The sequence below is a fragment of the Lepisma saccharinum genome, chromosome 4 (assembly GCF_977018435.1).
Source record: "Lepisma saccharinum chromosome 4, izLepSacc3.1, whole genome shotgun sequence".
NCBI classification, from domain to species: domain Eukaryota; kingdom Metazoa; phylum Arthropoda; class Insecta; order Zygentoma; family Lepismatidae; genus Lepisma; species Lepisma saccharinum.
In genome coordinates, this window is record NC_139232.1 from 80,090,773 (window position 1) to 80,110,248 (window position 19,476).

General features: G+C 39.4%; 1 protein-coding gene across 1 annotated transcript in view; it reads right to left on the reverse strand.

Moving 5' to 3' along the window:
- Nucleotides 1-19,476, reverse strand: part of LOC145987229 (uncharacterized) — a 51,099-nt gene that overhangs the window by 20,391 nt on the left and 11,232 nt on the right. The window contains exon 2 of the mRNA XM_083121747.1: nucleotides 9,983-10,135. Coding sequence (XP_082977873.1) covers nucleotides 9,983-10,135 — 153 coding nt within the window. The remainder of the gene's footprint in view (nucleotides 1-9,982; nucleotides 10,136-19,476) is intronic.

The window sequence follows — 19,476 nt, forward strand, 5'->3', positions numbered from 1 at the left end:
CATGTGATTCGCGTTGATTTGTTGAGAATTAAACTGTCGGCGCAAGCATTATTAAAGGGGTTTCGCATTGTACTATTCTACTGTTAGCTGCTCGAGAATATTATTCAAGAAGTAAGTAGGTGGTGTGACTCGTCTCGCCTCTATTTTATCATTCAATAATTCATATCAACTATGCTGCTTTCTGCTGAAGTGTATTCATTTCAGCAAACAGATATACAACGCAGCAGGTAACTTTCTTCCACACACACAATACTACACACATTTTTACAATTCCAAATGGGAACTGACAGCACATAATCACATCAAACTATCTTCAAAATATGGGAACTGGAGACCGACAGCGGAACACCTGGCCTCTGAGGTGAAGCATACCCATCCCACTGAATTAATATAACTCAAATCAATGGTCTTAAACCACATGCTGATCTACTGTCGTTCTCTGGCTCCCTATGCACTGTTTGTAACAAGAAATTGTAACATGCAGGGCGCGTGAGTTCTCAACACTATAGATTTCGGATCCCGAAATCCGGTATATGTTAAACAATGCATACATACACACAATACTCATATCGTGTTTTAAACATATTCCAGCTAAGGTTCATGTAAAAAATGAAAGGTATAGATGTGTTAACATTGTACTGTACTCATACCAATGTAATTATACAAATTATATTTATGTTATATATTGTTATTAAATATTATTGTAATTGTCAATTTTTTATTTCCAGATTTATGTAAAATGCAAATTTCAAATAAAGTAATGGAGCGTAACAATAATGGGGGAACCGTAAAACGAGCAACTGCCGTCCCAGTTTTTTGATTTTTTTGATTTGATTTAGTTTATTTTACTTCGCGTTTTGTGCCTCTTGGCTAATTGGCGAAGATGGGGATGAGTGATGAAATGATGAAATTGATGAATGGACATTCACAAACAACCAAGCCCGACCGGGATTCGAACCCGGGACCCTTGGCGTTGCAGCGCGATGTGCTAACCACTCGGCCACAGGGTCGGGCACCGTCCCAGTTTTTATCAGAGGCACTGGGACATGCGCATACCCTCGAATGTATGCGGGTGGAGGTTAGGATATATTCGGGGGTTCCCCCCTTATTGTCATGTCTCGTCTCGTGTGTGTCAGTGTCCGACGTGAGTTTGTTGGGGTAAGTTTAAAACGTCATTACGCTCATTATGAGTGGCTCATAATGTGACTCAGTGGGTCACAATACAAAAAGAGAAAAGTTATATCGCTTTGTTACATTTTTTGTATGATGGTATGTACCTATCACTTAAATAAAGTAAAAATAAAAGTCTTCTCTGAAAAACAAGGCAAATGTTAAAATGTAATTTATATAATTTATGTCATATCGCTTTGTTACAGTTTTTATATGTAACTATCATTTAATTAATACTGCATGACGTTAATAGTAAAAATAGTGATACAGAAAATAATGATTTTTTTTATTCTTGATATACGGTATGGGGGGGCGGCAAAGAGATAAATCCGGCCCTGATCATAACGCAACTTTTTAATCCTAGGCTATATGTTTTCTTAATTTCGCAAGAAGAAAAATATTGGGCCCTTTTTCTGCTCACGCTGGTGCACAGTAACCTTGTTATGCCACCGTACAGTAACAAAAGCAGCAAAATACTTTTCCTCTTGTTTCTAAACACAACAATAGAGGAAAATGCCGAAAACTTCTCCGTTCCCGTGGCCCATATAACGCTGCTCACAACGCCACTCACCTTGACCCTGTCTTCTCGCTTCGAGCTGTTTGTGTCAATCGCCACGGGGCGTGGCACTCGGTCGCACTCCTTGGCTCCTCAACACGCAATTGCAACAGGCGAGAGGAGTTCGTCAAATGCATCGCAGACCGACGAAAGTAGCTGCAATGTTCTGCCTGCGTCGCATTTTAAAAAGCTGCTAGATCGATCTAATTGGGTTAGAGCAGTGTAAGGGTCTTTCGCATGTGTGTCCTCAGGAGAGAACTTTCGAAACGTTCAAGACAAGAACGACACCAGATCCTTCGAAAATTGTCGACACGAGACGGAGAATGAGCCAGATCCGTGTATAATCGATTTTATTTTATTTTGTTATTTATCGTCGCTTTTCTTCCACTTTCGACTAGTCGCGACGATGACATATGAGATATGGTCAAATTGATGAAGGAACACTTACACAAAATACCTGTTTCGAACCCGGGACTATGTAAAAAATAGAGACTACTGGCTGTGGTATGATCTTCGAAAATATTACCTAAAGCAATTTTTTTTACTATGCGACTTAGTAGTAGATATCAAGTTATTTTTGGCATTTTTCTATCGATTTATAATTAAGAATCGAGTAAAGGGGAAGGGGGCGCTATTGTTGCAACGCCCCTCACGAATTATGACAGAGTGAATCGAAGACGAGTCATCACCATGTGTGGGCCCTCAGATGCGATTCTTAATTAATTAACAGCAGTAACCTATCCTATCCCTCTTTAATTAATAACACATGCAGATGAGTTACAACAATAGTGCCCCACCCTTCACTCTTAAATATCGATAGAAGAAAGTAATGAAGGCCCGTGATATCTAATCAACTTGGTTTGGAAGGTTTCGTTTATTTTTAAAGATTGGTTTGCAAGACACACGTGTCGCTTCGGTCTTAAAGCTCCCTTTCGAACCTAAGAGACACAAGCTGTACGTATCGCTTGGACTGGGTCCCTTTCTCAATAGCATGCATGGTGAACGGAAGTATATCAATTCGGGAAGGAAAAAGTGGCATGTCTTATCATAATTTTTTCCGAAACCTCTCAGTTGCAAAGGCGAAGTTGATAGCACACATAATTTACCAGTATTTCGCATTTGTTTCAATCTGTCATTTACTCTTGCAGATTTGTTGGCAGGGCTCCACTTCAGCGTACGTTAACAATAGCACCAATTTATAATATTTTATTCCTTTCACTTTTCTATTCACTAAACACTTGTAATCATCTAAACTTTTGTATGCTTTGAGTTCATCATGCATCTGTACTGTATTAGAGATAATATACTTGTATTTGACTGCATATAAAAATGGTGGTCACAAAGACACATCGATTTTGAATAACCTGCACAGCAGTTGATCATCCATAGGATCTGGCAATACTCCTTCATTGCCGGACCCTGTGGCCGAGTGGTTCACATGTATTACGGGTCGCGTATGAGACACTGTGTCTACCTGAAGGCGTTGGAGGACTTAACCTGATGAATGTTGAAATAAAAGCACAGTCACTTCTAATACACCGCAACAGTTATTGAGTAAAACACGGAACCTGGCAGGAGATGTGCTACATTCTTACTTACGAGATGTCGAACTTACAGCCCCTGTCTTAGTCCCTAAATTAACCAGTACTCTCAACTATTTTCAAACGACGATGGTGGAATTTACGTATTTACTCATAGCATGCCCGCAATTACAAAGTGAAACAATTACGGGCAAATTCTTATATCGAATGCAGTTACAAAGACGACGAGTGATGCCAAGAATTCAAACCGTGCACCCTACTATCCAATGGTCAAAAGCATGGCGTAATGTAACTGCACGACACATGCCTACACCTGTGCGATCTATGTGGTACTTAGCAGTGCATGACAAAGTCTTGACAAACCAGATGGCGCTCCGGCTACAATTGGAAGGAAACGAAGGGTGCGGATTTTGCAATCAAAGTGATACTTTGAAACATAGACTCAGTACGTGCTCCAAAATACATGATGATTGGCAATACCTTTGCCAAAGACTAGGAAAAATGTGCCAACTCCCTGCCAACTACTTTACAGTAGACCACATCCTATTTCCAGACTTTAATTTTTATCCGAGAACTAAATTACAGGCTGTGCAGTGGATCATAGCTCAGTATGTGTATTATGCCTTAAAGAGGAAACCAGGCAAATGTGAAGAATCATTACAGAATTATGTACAAAATGAATACTTAGAATTGAACAATTACGACAAGAGAAGTTTGTATGCAAACTTTTTACAAAATGTACTCATGTAAAAAAAAAAAGAGCGTAACTTTGGTACGATTGTATCTTAATAACAATTGATTAATGTACTTCATAATGTAATGTAATATCTTATGTAAACTCTGAACATACTGACAAAGAAAGATGGAGAACTTATTTAGTAGAATTACGAAATAATATTGAATTACTGACGTAAATGCCGGATTTCTAGCATTCACATAATCTCTTATGTAAAATTCTATACAGATTGAAACCTATTGTATAATTCACTAAAAAAAAAAGGTGGTTAGCACATCGCGCTGCGACGCCAAGGGTCCCGGGTTCGAATCCAGCTCGGGCTTGGTTGTTTGTGAATGTCCATTCATCAATTTCATCATTACATCACTCATCCCCACCTTTGCAAATTAGCCAAGAGGCACAAAACCAAAACGCGAAGTAAAATAAACTAAATCAATCCATTAATCAATACTCCTTCATTGTAAAGGTTTAATAAGTACCTCTCTCGACTATTGTCGCACAATGTAACTAATCTTAGCAATTTGAACTCTCCCCTTCGTTACAGTAATGCACTACATCAGTCAATGTAGTATTTTATAGACTACAGTACGGAAAGTTATTGTATTTGATTTTCTTGTTGATATTGTTTTTGTGCATTATCAGTTTGCATACTGTTAATTTTAATAATACTGCTAGTTATACTAAAAGTATTTATGTAAAAAAAAAATGAACAGAAAAAGCAAAAATTCACTTTTATTTCGTTCTCCCAGTGTTTAGAACCGAAATACACGTCGCGTTTGAAGATAAGAGCATTAATAGTCCGCCGCCAATTGTTCCGGGAAAAAATTAACATCAGGATTGTTAAAGGTCCAGGAATTTTAAGTAAATTCAATTTCGGTCCAGGAGAGAAAATGGGTTCTGGACTGTAAAGAACCTTTTTATCTGTAAAGAATTTCAATTCGGTCCAGGAACCTTTTCTTCCGGATCAATTTAAATTCAATCGAGGAACCTTTTATCAACGAAACAATACGCAACTTGGACCGAATTTAAATCGTGCAAGATAAAAGGTTCCGGTCCTGCAGTGGAACCCAATAGAACCCATTAGAATTTGTGGGTTCCTGGACCTTTAACAACCATGAGAAACAGGAACATTATTTAGGGAGATGTCACACCGAAGCGACAAGCGATACTCGAAGATTATAAGCTCACTGTCGTAAGAAATATAAACGATACGAAGATAGAAGGTACGAGCATTGTAGCAAATTGTATACGCTAATGAGTAAGCTTAAACACATACTCTCGACCACAGCCCTAAGTATAACTTCAATAGTTCAATATTATTCAACTAGTTTTTTCGTAACATTTTTGTTAGTACTGAGCAATGTAAGTGCGGTCGACCAACTCCTCCGTATTTATCAAGAATTAGAGCTTTTTCCCCCTTTTCTTTTATCCTCACGGCTCCCGCATACTTCTTTAACAATCGAGATTGCGAAATTTAAATTCATTCTGATCAGTAGCGGCGATTGGGTTCCAATACTGGGGGGACTGCCCCCCTCCCCCCACGACCCCTAATCGCTTCTCCGATATAATACTACTTCAAGTTGACTGCAAGATCTTGCACGTTTAACCTTTTGTGGGCGGAAGTGACGTCATATCTTGCAGTAGTTGATTGATGCTAGATTCTTAGTTCTGCAGCAACAGTGGACAAATACATATAGGAGGTTATTTCGGTCGTTTACCGCGAGAGCGTCGGCCGCTCGGCAGCTCCTTCATGCAACAGGTCCCGGCAAATTGCGTTACAGGAAGTCCGTAACAGAAACCGCTTGTTTTGTAATGTTTCCACTTTTCACAATTACAGTTACAATTACAATTGAAATAAGCACGTACCTTGTCGCAAGGATGCTGGAAAAGGTGTCCTCTCAAATACAAATATTTCTTGCACCTTATTTCTGACATCTAATCTTAGATTAGACATAGCTACTTTATCCTCAGTTGTCGCGAGAGCGCCGGCAGCTTATCGGGGGAGTTGTCAGCCGCGAGAGGGCGCTTCATACTGCACGAATGCGACACTTGTCGGCAGTGATGCCAACCGTAGGGACATGTCCCTACGCATAGGGACTTTTCACTATATTTCGCCCGCGTAGGGACAGATTTTGCCAAATGAGGGAAAACGTCCCTACGTCCCTTTTTACAATCTTCGAAAATAAAATTTTATTGTGCAAGGGTACTTGGCAGTCAGTTGCACTTTCTTCGTGCTCGGTTTGGAATGAATGGATTACTTTATCTGGATACTTTAGCGAGGAGGAGGAAAAAGAACTAACTAATTAATCTCCATCAGAATTTTGGAACATGTTATCGGTTACCAAGAACTTTCAAGGCAAGTTCTTTTTTGAAAACATTTCCACTCTCGCGAAAATAGTGCTAACATTGCCACATTCTAACGCGGAAAGGTAAAGAATATTTTCAATGTTAAGTGATACAAAAACAAAAAAGAGGAATTAAATGGGACCAGAATTGTTAAAGACTGCAGGAAATACAGCATCACCAACCAACATCTATCTCTTCACAGCAGCAGCATGTATGACTTCAAATAACATAATCAACAGTAAACAACTCTACGTTATTCATTAGGGGTGTGCGGGATCCCGAAAACTCGGGAAATACCGAATGGTCACTTATAAAAGTCGTTAATTCTCGACGTTTTCTGCATTGTAAGTTTCTGGAACTTATCGGAAATTGTAAGCTTTTATTCTAGAAATGCAAAAACAATCACTTAAAGTGAAAATGACGTGTAGAATTCGAGATTTCCAGAGCTTCGGGAAATTTCGAACATTTCCCGTCCCGAAAATTTCCCGACTTGGTCGGGAAATTGCAAATTTTTCCCGTCCCGAATGTCGGGATTTAAAAAAAATCCCGTCCCGACCCAAAAAATTTTGTCCCGCACACCCCTATTATTCATTAAGGCAAAAATTTACAATACCGGACCCTTCTGTGATTTCTATGCTACGTCTTATACTCACAAAAAAATTAGTCGTGATGATTTATTTCAAGTTAACATGTTGGGGTGAGGTGAAAAAATGTTTATTAACGTGTAGAAGTTGTAAAATAAGCTTTTCAATTCTCGCAATGATCCTCCGTATACAAGTATGGTAGCCATATTTGTTGATACGAACAATTGACGTTCGCAATTAGTTACAGTGTCTACAGCGTTGCCACACTGTTGATTTCATACTTGGAGAGCATGGATCGTGTAAGAATGGCGGAAGGGAACAGTAAAAAAGTTGTTAATGTTGTATAGATTGTTAGGTGGAGTGTGCAGGAAGATGGCCGTGGGCTAATTAATAAACTTATGGATTTCGGTATATTGCCCAAATAAGGTGCTTACATGTGACAGTGACAATCATGATGTAGAAAAACATGTGGAATGAGGACTGATTTGATTACAGGTAACCATTGTTTGGCAAAACTTCATCGTTCGTAAAATTGCAGGATACGAAAATGGCGAAAATGATGATCGTTTGCCGTTAAAGTGCTACGAAAATAAGATTTTTTATCGGTTCGTAATCACAATTAGCGCAAAACCAGTCACGGATAGCCCCACTGACCATTCTCGGTAAGGTTAGGTTAAGTTAGGTTAGGCAAGGCAAACAGTTAAAATTTGGGGTCGAAAAACCATGCACGGGTAGCCCCACAAACCATTGACGGATAGCCCCACGAATCATTCACGGTAAGGTTAGGTTAGGTTAGGATAGGCAAACATAGTTAAAATTTGGGGTCGGAGTAATATCAGGAATGTATATTTCGTTTTTTAAGTATTGGAAACACAAAATCTTCCGGTAAATAATGAACAATCATGCCGATCGCGGACCACTCAATTTCACTTATTTTGCAATTTCTACACGTGACCCCCAAATTTTAACTTCAAATTCGTGATTAGGAGGCCTCAATTAGTGAGTATACGAAATATTACAAAAATCGGGGAGAGGTCCTGGATTGTAAATTCGCTCCTTCATTAATTGTGGAAGCACCGAGCAGAAAGATTTGGAAGTAAATGTGTATATTTTATCTTCTGTTTTGCATGCTCATGAGGTGTTGTTTTTTGTCGCTGTACTTGGCGTAAGGACATTTGGTCAGTTGTAGGGAGATTTTGACTACGTCTGTAGGGACGTTGCCGAAAAATGGTTAGCTACACTGTCGGCTACCAGACGTAGTGAGTGTACGCTCATCTCATGTTCACTTCTGCTTGCGTTTATCAGTACGCATGTTGTTTATACTGTGTTATTGAGTTAGTGTGCTATTCAGTGCTAGTGCTTTATTGTGTGTTAATTGTTATTCATTCATTAGTTATGTCGCTAAACAAATATAGTCTTGAACAAAGAGTTTTTATGTACGATAATTACGTGAAAACGAACTCTTGCAGAAAAGTGGTCAGGCAATTACGAGAGATAGGATCTCTTGAACCTACGAAACGTGTTGTATTGCTGTTGAAGGAGGTCATTTTCAACATCTCTTATAACACAGGTGGTTAGTGATCATCATTATTATTACTTTTAAATATCATTTTACGCTTTCGGTTTGCTTTATGCGCCGGGATGCTGTCTTCCCTTTCTGTCAACTGAGAATAAAGTAGCGATGTCTAATCTAAGATTAGATGTCAGAAATAAGGTGCCAGAAATATTTGTATTTGGGAGGACACCTTTTTTAGCATCCTTGCGACAATGTACGTGCTTATTTCAATTATAATTGTAACTGTAATTGTAAAAAGTGGAAACATTACAAAACAAGCAGTTTCTGTTACGGACTTCCTGTAACGCAATTTGCCGGGACCTGTTGCATGAAGGGGCTGCCGAGCGGCCGACGCTCTCGCGGTAAACGACTAAAATAACCTCCCGTAGGTTACGACTAAGAAATATGCAAATTTGTAAATTTTTATTCTCTATTGTGGTCTGTGCATTATATAAAATGTAAATCAATTCTTTTGTTTAGTAATATCAATTCTATGAACATTTGCTGAAGTGATGTAGTACGCAGGCGCATCGCCTGATAATTTTCGCATGAGCACATGAACACGCATGCATGTGTCTTAAATTACGTACGTATTAAATACACACACACATACGTATATTTATTCGAAAAAATGCTATGTTTGATATACACACAATTTACTCCGACACGAGACGACTTCTTTCAAGTCTGATAACTTCTCTAGATAGTTGGTAACACTGACTCCTACGGTGTTCCACGGAGGGCGTTGAACACAATTTCCTTCCACAGGGTGAAACGCTACGCAATTTCCCCTAGGTCCTTCTTGTATTACTTTAAATATAGCGTGAATTTGGGGGAAATTGTTGAAAATAAATTGAACTGTTATTCTCACTTTTTCAATTGAAGTTGAAGTTACAAGGGAGAGGAGAAAATCTGCATTCAGTACAAAAACATTATTGTGAACACTCGTATGCGAACCGCACGCGACGCCACTAAAAATGCGCAAAATTTGTGGCGAGTAAATGTCCCGTAAATTCAATGCCGATAGTTGGAAATCTACCTTAAATTCATGGCCGAAAGTTGGTCACCTTATATATATATATATATATACAGTTTTTCACACACTGTAGTTTTTGTCTTATTTTTTCTTTCGCCTCTTACGATTTAGCTATCTTATTAGTTCAAGTTTTTGTAATTCAAGGTAAATCCGTCTCGCCTACCTCAATTTACAGGACTCTACTGTATTCACAACCTCGGTCTTTTGCGAGACGATGTGATCAGTACCACGCTCCGACCGCCTTTACCCTTTAGAGGCAGGGTGAAACCCAGAGTAGTTCCACGCATGGATATTGATTTGTAAATTCCCACTGGGAATCGAACCCAAGCCTCCGGCATGGCAGTCAGACGCCAAAGAGAGATAAAATCACAAAAAAATACAAATGTAACAAATTAACATCAGTACGTCGGAAGTTCAGTGTAGAACTTACCCGAAAGGAAGTAAGTAGCAGTACTTACAATAACAGCAAACACCGTATCCCTGGGCGCACATTCCGCTGGCCTCTCCCCCCAGACTCCTGCAAGTCACGTGATGGTAGCACGTTCCGCTCAGACCCACAGAAGTTGGACATTCCACATTTGGGAACTCGATGATCGTGAATAAGCTGAGAACTGAAAAATAAAAATATATTAGTCAATACACTTGATTATAACAATAGAGAATAATTTGGAATTATCCAATTTAAATATAGCAAAGTTAATAATCAGTCAGTTATTGAATTTTGATTTTGTGGCTCCCATAGAAAGATAAATTCATAAATTGAAATAATTTGCATTGCGTGAAAGGTCCTAGAGTTAACTAAATTCTATCATTATAGCCATAGGCATAACTTAGCGGGGGCAAGGGGAGGCACTTGCCCCATCTTAAATTTTCGGGTTTGAGAAAATTTACAAGTTAATAGTACTTTTGTTAACGTTCTGGAACCTGAGGAGCAAAGAAACAAGTATTTTTTTTTATTATTTTGCAAATGTAGGCCTAACATATTTATCAAATGGTCCTGGATGGTATTTTATGGGCTTGAAAACTTTTTGAATCTGCCCCCCCCCCCCCTAAAGTTAAGCTCCAAGTTCGATTCTGCTCCCAAAGTTGGGCCCGACGTTACTCCTATGATTATAGCTGTTACAGTTCTTAAGATATGTGTCTTCATTTCGATTATTGTTTCTCACAATCAGTTAGACCCTCTAGCCATGAGGCATAGCAATAGTTAACACAGACTATCAGTGGCGTGTCCAGGATTTTCAAAAGGGAGGGGTTACATACACTTTTTTTTCGGTAGTCGGCCCTCATTTTGCCATATTTTCCTATTTTTGACGTTCCTCTTTTTTAGGAATACTGGGCCAAAGGAGGGGTTATAACCCCCATAAACCCCCCTTGGGCACGCTACTGCAGACTATGGACGACTGGCTGCATTTTTCTTTCACGGTGAGTATAAAGCAGGACAATAATTTAGACAAATTTACTGTAAAAATTAAAAAAAAATCTTGTTCATTTTATAATAATAATAATGATTATGTAAGGGTGACACTATATTTACGATTCATTAATTTGGTTTATTTTTACTTCGCTTTTCTGCCAATCTAGGCTAATCGCGAAGGTAAGGATGAAGTATGATATGATAAAATTAATGAAGAGACACCCACAAAGAACACTCATACAGGGATTCGAACCCAGTACCTCTGGCGTCGTAGCGCGCTGTGAAAAACACTCTACCACGGTATTTATACTTAGGGCTATTTCTTAATAACAGTTATTGTATATAATTTGTTCATAAGTATATGAACCAACGTAACTGTGTGCCGTCATTTTGAAAGTCGAAAATGATCAAAAGTTGGAAATACGTGCTTGGCCTTTTCAGTATTATCGGTATTGATCGTTAATACCAGTAATAAAATAATACTTCGGCATAGAGCAGTTCTTGAAAATATTTGGCTGCTGTTAAAATGTATTATATCAGGTGATTTGCATTTGAGCATTTTCCTCGTCAAGTCTGTGTAAGCTTACGGGGTAACTTTGTCACGATTAACTCGGGAGCAAGGCGACAGAAAATTTTCAGATTTTACCTCAGAACTGGGAATGAACGTTTCTAGAGAACCACTTTTTCATATCTTCCTTTACTGTATCAACGTCCCGTTTTAAATCTCTATAAATGTAGAGATTTGAAAGAGAGAAAGAGGGGGAAAAGGGAAACAAAGAGTGAAAGAAAATTAAAGAGTGGGAGAGGAAGAGAGAGAGAGAGAGAGAGAGAAAACAAGAAAGAAAGAAAGATCTAGCTGACAGTGGCGGCGATGGGTTCCAAAACTGGGAGGGGGTGAGGGTAAGGACACATTACTTTCCCTTGGTATATAAGGTTTAGCATAGTGCGTGCAGAAAAGTGGGAGGCAATTGTCCCCCACGCCCCTCCTAATCGCCGGCACTGCTAGCTGATATATGAGTATACGGTTAAAATATCCAAATTTGCTGCAGATATCGTGGTCGCAATATTTGTTTCCTGCTACCCATATTCAACATCCAGCTTCCCTTCACTTATCTCAACAACGCACCATGTTACAGAGATTTTATGTGAAACAGAGCTCGAGTAATGCCATAAAACACAAGATAGGAAAGATCATTTTTCGTTCGCCATCTTGAAATCTGTAGACCATTTTTGTTCACATACAAAATTTGATGAATGGTATCTAGAGGTGATACATATTTGAGCCCAATTGCTTTAAATTCACAGTATTTATCGTTTTCACACTTGGTCCCAACTCCCATCCTAAATCACGCAATAGCCTACGTATCTTAAAAATTTATTTTAAGCTTTTGTCCCATATATGCCCAAATATTACTGTAAGTTTTAATTCACTTAACTTCGAAACTGTTTTCTTGACAGTTTTGAAGATAATAATACCGCACGGTAGAGTACACGTAACATAGTGAAAATGTTCTTTCGTGCACCATTTTCAAATTTGTCTAATTTTGCTCACATTTGGGAGGTGCCAGAACCTAATCTCGTCCGGAGCGTAGAAATCTATCCACGACTCTACTGGTGTATAAGGGAACCTTTTTTCCTTCAACTTTGCTGATTACGAGCCTGACAATCATTCGTTTCTGTCAACATCAGGCAATAACGTTTCAGTGCTGCTCTCACACCTCCGCCTTTGAAGTAGCCGAAAGAAATGCACATGTGAGAAGAGTGCTACGGTTGACAGCTCATGTGCATTAAGACGGAGAATGGGAAGCTCAAGCGGTAACGATCATCACCAGTGACGTCAGAACATGGCTAACGAGAGCGGGTCTTGGTATCCGAGACCGCTACGATATTTCAACCTACGTAAGCAACCAAATTCACTTTATCACTTGACTTCTTCAGAAATTGCAAGTGGATATCTATCTGTTTATCATATGGTGGCAATTTTGTACTTTTGCTGTGTGGTTGCATGTATTCAAGTAAAAAAACAACAGCTTTTCGATTGATTGTGGCGTCGATTGATTGATTTGCTTTATTTTACTTCGCTCCTCAGCCACTTTTAGCTAATTTGCGAAGATGGGGATGAGTGATGAAATTCATGAAGGGACACTCACAAACATCCATACCCAGGCCGGGATTCGAACCCGGGACCCCTGGCGTCGTAGCGCGATGTGCTAACCAGTCCGCCACGGGGGCCGGCGTCGACACGAGGCATCAAACAGAATAACGTTATTAAGATAAGTTGTTTCCCTTGATGATTCTATACGCTGAGAATGTTTGTGCGGATACATGTTGTAGATCTTGTTTATAACTATACATTTCGGAACAAGAACGAGAATAGGTCCTAATTATAAAACATCACAACAAAACATCTAATAAACAATTTACTTAACCTACTGTTAAACATGTTTATAAATCGAGACAGGACAGAGATACTGCCAAGCCTCATCTCGTCTCATCCCGACATCATCGCTACCGGAAGTTTATATTTTCTGTGGGGGGGAAGGAACTGAACTGCAATTGTAGTTATTTCACTCATATATGGGGTATTACTGTAAAGCTTGGAGCCCAACCACGAAAGAGCGATGTGGGAGGGTATGGAAGATGGTAGAAATAACCTGGTGCAAATTCTCAGAAATGTGGCTGTAAAAAGTGTAGGAAGCATTTTTGAGGAAAAGCCGGTAAACAACATTTTCTGAATGTAATTGATGTGCTAATTACGAATATTTTGTTTGCCACTCTCCATTTTGATGTTATGTGCTTCAAATCGCTAAAAAACAAAATGGCGGCCATACGAAATGAGCTCCAAATAACTTTTCAAGGAACAGAAAAAAAATAGTAATCTTGGTGTCAAACATTATGTTTTTGGGTATGCTGAATCCAAATATTATGTTTTGTAATCTGAAATTTGAAGCTATTGCTCCAAATTGCTAAAAAAACAAAATGGCGGCAATACGAAATGAGCTCCAAATAATTTTTGAAGGAGCAGAAAGAAAATAGTGATCTTGGTGTCAAACATTATGTTTTTGGGTATGCTGAATCCGAATATTATGTTTTCTAATCTGACATTTTTTAAAATTGTTGTTGTTTTTTTCCTCTTTTTTAAACAAAAGAACCACAAAAATGACTAAACCTATAATATATTTTTTTTATTTTTTTTACTTTATCTCAGAATGATAGAAACATAGAACCATGAATCCACTTATAAATTTGAAAAGACCTGCACCTATGAGCCATCATCTTAAGATGTTTCTTATCAGTTCCTCCAGAACATTGCCACAAACAAAGGATTTAGATACTTCAGATATTCAAGATACTCTCCTCGAAGCTGAAACACTGGGCCAGGTAAAGCTAGACACCTTCGTGAAGGAAAGGATGATGGCCCCTGGTAAAAGTCACACACAAGTCAAGTGATCCTCTACATAAGTCAAATGCAAAGACCTTCAAGTCCCTCTCTGAAGTTAAATTGGTAGTAAGTGGCAAGGAAACCATTTTGAAAACTGACAGGAATATTCTCCAGCGCCTCGTAACTGCCTATGAGTCAGGTCGTAATGTGGATCTAAATTGCATTTTGTGTCATGAACTAATGCCAATTCCAATCTCTCTTGCCAACACAAACAGAAGTCTGAGAACAGGAAACAAACCCATTCTAGCTGATGTGATGACCAAGGATGTAATTTGTCCACCTGATATATCAATTCCGTTTCCGTCATGCCTTATAATAGATGGTCAAGCATTAGTTGTTGCACTTGGAAAGCCTGCAGGAGTTTTAAACTTTGGTCAACTTGCAGATGTATTTCTTAACCTTGTTCTTTCTATGGGAAGAAGCTTTAAGAGGATTGATGTCACCTTTGATCGATATAACGAAACTTCAATCAAGGCTGGAACAGGGGATAAGCGCTTGAAACATGCTCATTTAGTAAGAAAAGTAATAGAAAATGGATCCGTGCCAATCCCCAACAAATTCGGTGACTTTCTTGCTAACTCGGAGAATAAAAAAAGATTTGGCCTGTTTTCTCTCTAATCATTTTATCAACAATGCTCCTGAAGACAAAATATTTGTGGTTTCCGGTAGATTTCACAAGGAGGATGACGTACGAACAAACAATCGTGATTTGTCTATTGAAGGATTGCAGGCAAACCACGAAGAGGCGGACACGCGTATTATAGTTCACTGTCTTAATTCTGGTGCTGATAACATTGTTGTCTCAGCACGTGATGCAGATGTATTAGTGCAATAGGTAGATTAGATGTACGAAATTGTGGTTGCGAGCAGGAACATATATTCCAGTACATGAAGTCAGGCAGAAGCTTTCATTTACGGATCCTGTCTTCGAAACTCTCATCCCATTCCACGCCATAACAGGATGCAACACAGTATCCTACATTGCTGGGATCAGTAAGAAGATAGCATGGAAAATATTTAACACTAATAATAATGATGTTAAATCTTGGTGTTGACGAATTGAAACAAGAAACAGCACACAAGGCAGAGAAGTTCATGCAATTTGTATGGTGTACCGGATGCAAGCAGCTGTGATGAAGCCAGAGTAAAGCTGTTCAGCAAAGGAAAAACACCACAAGCACTGCCCCCCCCCCCCCCCCACTACCGATGCTCTACGGTTTCATGTACAACGGGTCCACTATCTAGGCATGGTGTGGAGGTAGTCGGTCATACCAAAACCTGTGTTACCACCACCTACTATCTTGGGATGAAAAATGGTTGATGGACAGCTCGTTCCAAAACTTCAATCGCTGCCACCAATTCCACAATCCTGCTACGACATTGTCACCTGTGGATGTTTGAGTGGTTGTATATCCGCTACATGTTCCTGCAGGAAAGGCCAGCTTGTATGTACTGCAGCTTGCAAATGTGCAGATACTGGCACTAAGGAGTGCATGAATATCCGTGACTAGATAAATGTTATACTATTTTTGTAGGCAAAATAAGGTTGAATAAGGATAACGTGCGGATTTATCATACACTGGTACGAGTACTGTTAATATTTCAATATGGTCTTATGCATTGAATAATATTATAATTTTGCATCTTTACTTCAGAAATGTTCTATACTTTTTTCTGTATTAAAAACCTACTGTTACACTGTTTTATTCCTAGTTCAAAAGTATGGATACGAAACATTGCATGGATGCACGTAGCCGCCATTTTGTTTTTTAGCGATTTGGAACAAACAGCTTAAAATTTCAGATTAGAAAACATAATATTTGGATTCAGCATAGTACCCAAAAACATAATGTTTGACACCAAGATCACTATTTTGTTTCTGCTCCTTCAAAAGTTAATAGGAACTCATTTCGTATGGCCGCCATTTTGTTTTTTAGCCATTTGGAGCACATAGCTTCATTCAGATTAGATAACATAATATTTGGATTCAGCATACCAAAATACATAATGTTTGACACCAAGATCACTATTTTCTTTCTGCTCCCTCAAAAGTTATTAGGACCTCATTTCGTATTGCCGCCATTTTGTCTTTTTAGCGATTTGGAGCACATAGCTTAAAATTTCAGATTAGAAAACATAATATTTGGATTCAGCATACCGCAAAACATAATGTTTGACACCAAGATCACTATTTTCTTTCTGCTCCTTCAAACGTTATTAGGACCTCATTTCGTATTGCCGCCATTTTGTTTTTTAGCGATTTGGAGCAAATAGCTTCAAATTTCAGATTACAAAACATAATATTTGGATTCAGCATACCCAAAAACATAATGTTTGACACCAAGATTACTATTTTGTTTCTGTTCCTTCAAAAGTTATTTGGAGCTCTTCTCGTATGGCCGCCATTTTGTTTTTTAGCGATTTGAAGCATATAGCGCCAAAATCGAGAGTGGCAAACAAAATATTCGTAATCAGCACATCAAATACATTCAGAAAATGTTGTTTGCCGGCTTTTCCTCAAAAATGCTTCCTACAGTCAGAATTTTCGAAAATTGTCCCAGTCTATATAGGCTATAACCTTATTAATCCATCACATGCCCATCGCTTTCATTGATTTTCTTTGTTCTGTTAAACAGTTCCCTCTGGAATATGCAAATTCAGCACCTTCCTGACCTCCCCGATGGCGCAGTCGTCGCCTTGAAATCAAGTGGTCCCGGGTTCGATACCCGGTGGAGGCACATAGTGGTTCGGATCCCACTTTAAATTGTGGGTCCAGTCCCGATTAGCCTTACTGTGCATAAAGTGGACTTCAAACACCAACCTTACCTTTCTTCAGTAACCGCAGCGCGTGCCACATTTGACAGTCAAAAGCGTTGACACATTGGCAAGGAAGTGTTCAAATTCCCCTCATAAAGGGAACGGTGTGCTCTGACTGGCAAGAGAATCAAGCACGTGCTGTCTCCAGCGCTCCTGGTAGGTGGAAGTACTCACGTGATGGCTGTCAAGGTTTTCCAGCAGCCGACAGACGACCGAGTGGCGGAAGCGGTACCACGATAAACCTTCTGATGTAGTGTATGCCCCCTTTTCAAATTCTGTGTGGGGGAAGGGAGGGTAGCGAAAGACAGTATCGCCGCCACTGGCTATGATACTCCACATGCCTTTATGTGGACATAGCTTGTAACACTCCCAGAAAGAAATCTTGGCTTTTGACAATGCCATGACTTTATTTTCCCTGTTGAGTTTGACATTTTTGACAAACCTTCAACCAAATAATTTTTGTTTTGGGTTGGTTTAACTCATTTTCTGCTCTCTTTCGGTGGTCACGGCTGCTAGCATTCTATCTTTCACTATGTTTCCACCTTTCTATTTCCCTCTCGCTCTCTATTCACATTCTCTATTTCTTTCTTTCTTTTTCTCAGTTTCTATCTCCCTCCCTCATATTTCTCTCTCTCTCTCTCTCTCTCTCTCTCTCTCTCTCTCTCTCTCTCTCTCTCTCTCTCGCTCTCTTTCCTCTTTCTCTTCCTTTTTTTTAGTTTTTCTCCTTCTTGCTCTGTTTTCCCTACCTATTCCAGTCTTATCTTTCCATTTTTCTGTCCACCTCTTTCTTTGTTTCCCTCTCTGTCCCAAGTGAAAGTGTATTTTTCTATCAAAGTTTTGCAAGGAGTCCAAAAATTTTCAAGCAAAAGCATGTCTTCTTCCTCTTTGCAAAGCTCTGTTTTCAATTTTATAACGAAAAAAAAACACATACGTGTCATCAGTGATTTCGAAAAGAAGTTCACTACGATAACAAATATTGAAATAATAATGATGATGATGACTGCGAAATTATTGGGTAAACTTGAGCCACGAATGTGCAAGGAATTTAGAATCGGATTGGGACAGAGATTTTAAGTTTCTTAATGCAACTTTTTCCACGCCTTTGTATAATTTCCTCTAGCTTCTAGCTTCCTCTTATTCTTATTTTAGTTATTTTTTAAGTCCATCTTATTCACAGACAGGCCAGTCGGGACTGAACCTGCAGTTTTAAGTGTGATCCGAACCACTATGTGCCTCCACCGGGTGTCGAGTAGAAGAATCATAAATACCTTCAGGGGATATAAATAAATTCCTTGCAATTCTTTGTTTCTCCAGTCGAGTTTCCTTGATGTGAATCTCAAAATGTAGGACATTGACGATTTTTTCAAATCCCTCGCTGACGCTGGGCACAAAACTGAAATGTGGAACATGTGCGGGAAAAGGAAACTGCCATTGCAAGTATCTCAAAATGATTTGCTCTCCACTTACAAACAAACAAACAAAACAAAAAAAAAGCTTTCACTTGCACACATGGCATAAACCGGATAACGTACCGGCGGAAATTCAGAAGTTGGCATTGGCATGATTTCACGAACCTAAACGTACGCATGTGAGCTTCACGCTGAGGGTCACATATGCTTTCCAGTGCTTTTAATTTGAGGAGCGGAATCCTGTCCCGTTGGATCCACTGAAGCAAGCAGAAGGAACACGAACCCTCTATGTATATGATCAGGTCAGTGCCTTGTTTTATTTTTGTTTCTGTTTGGTCTTAGAGATAATATGGTTATGGTAATGACAAAAGAAGCTACATCCTGTACATTGCAACACACCATGAAGGCATATCTGGAGGTAGGGCTCCACACATTCACAACCTCGGCCGTTCGTGGAGGTGATGTGATCAGCACCACGCTCCGGCCCCCTTCCCTAAGGTTGCGGCTACGTGCACATTGATTAGAGGCTGGGTGAATTCCAGAGCCACTTTATGTAGGTACAAGGTCAGACAAATTTCCACCTTAGATTACTCGCCCTGGGACTCGAGCCCGGGTCTCCCGTGTGACAGACCGCCTTTCGCGTGACAGACCCTCTGCAGAGCTTTTTTTTTTTCACATGAAAAGGAAGACCCATAAGCTGTAGTTTACCTTCTAGTGTCTTCTTCTTGTAACAGTTTTACTCAATTCTGTATTCTTCATTTTGGTCACGTAGTAATAACCCGTGGCTCGACAACCCTTGAAACGCAGATCTCCCGACTACCAGCCACCAGACTACCAGTTCTTCAACTGGTAATGGTGTGACGTGCGATC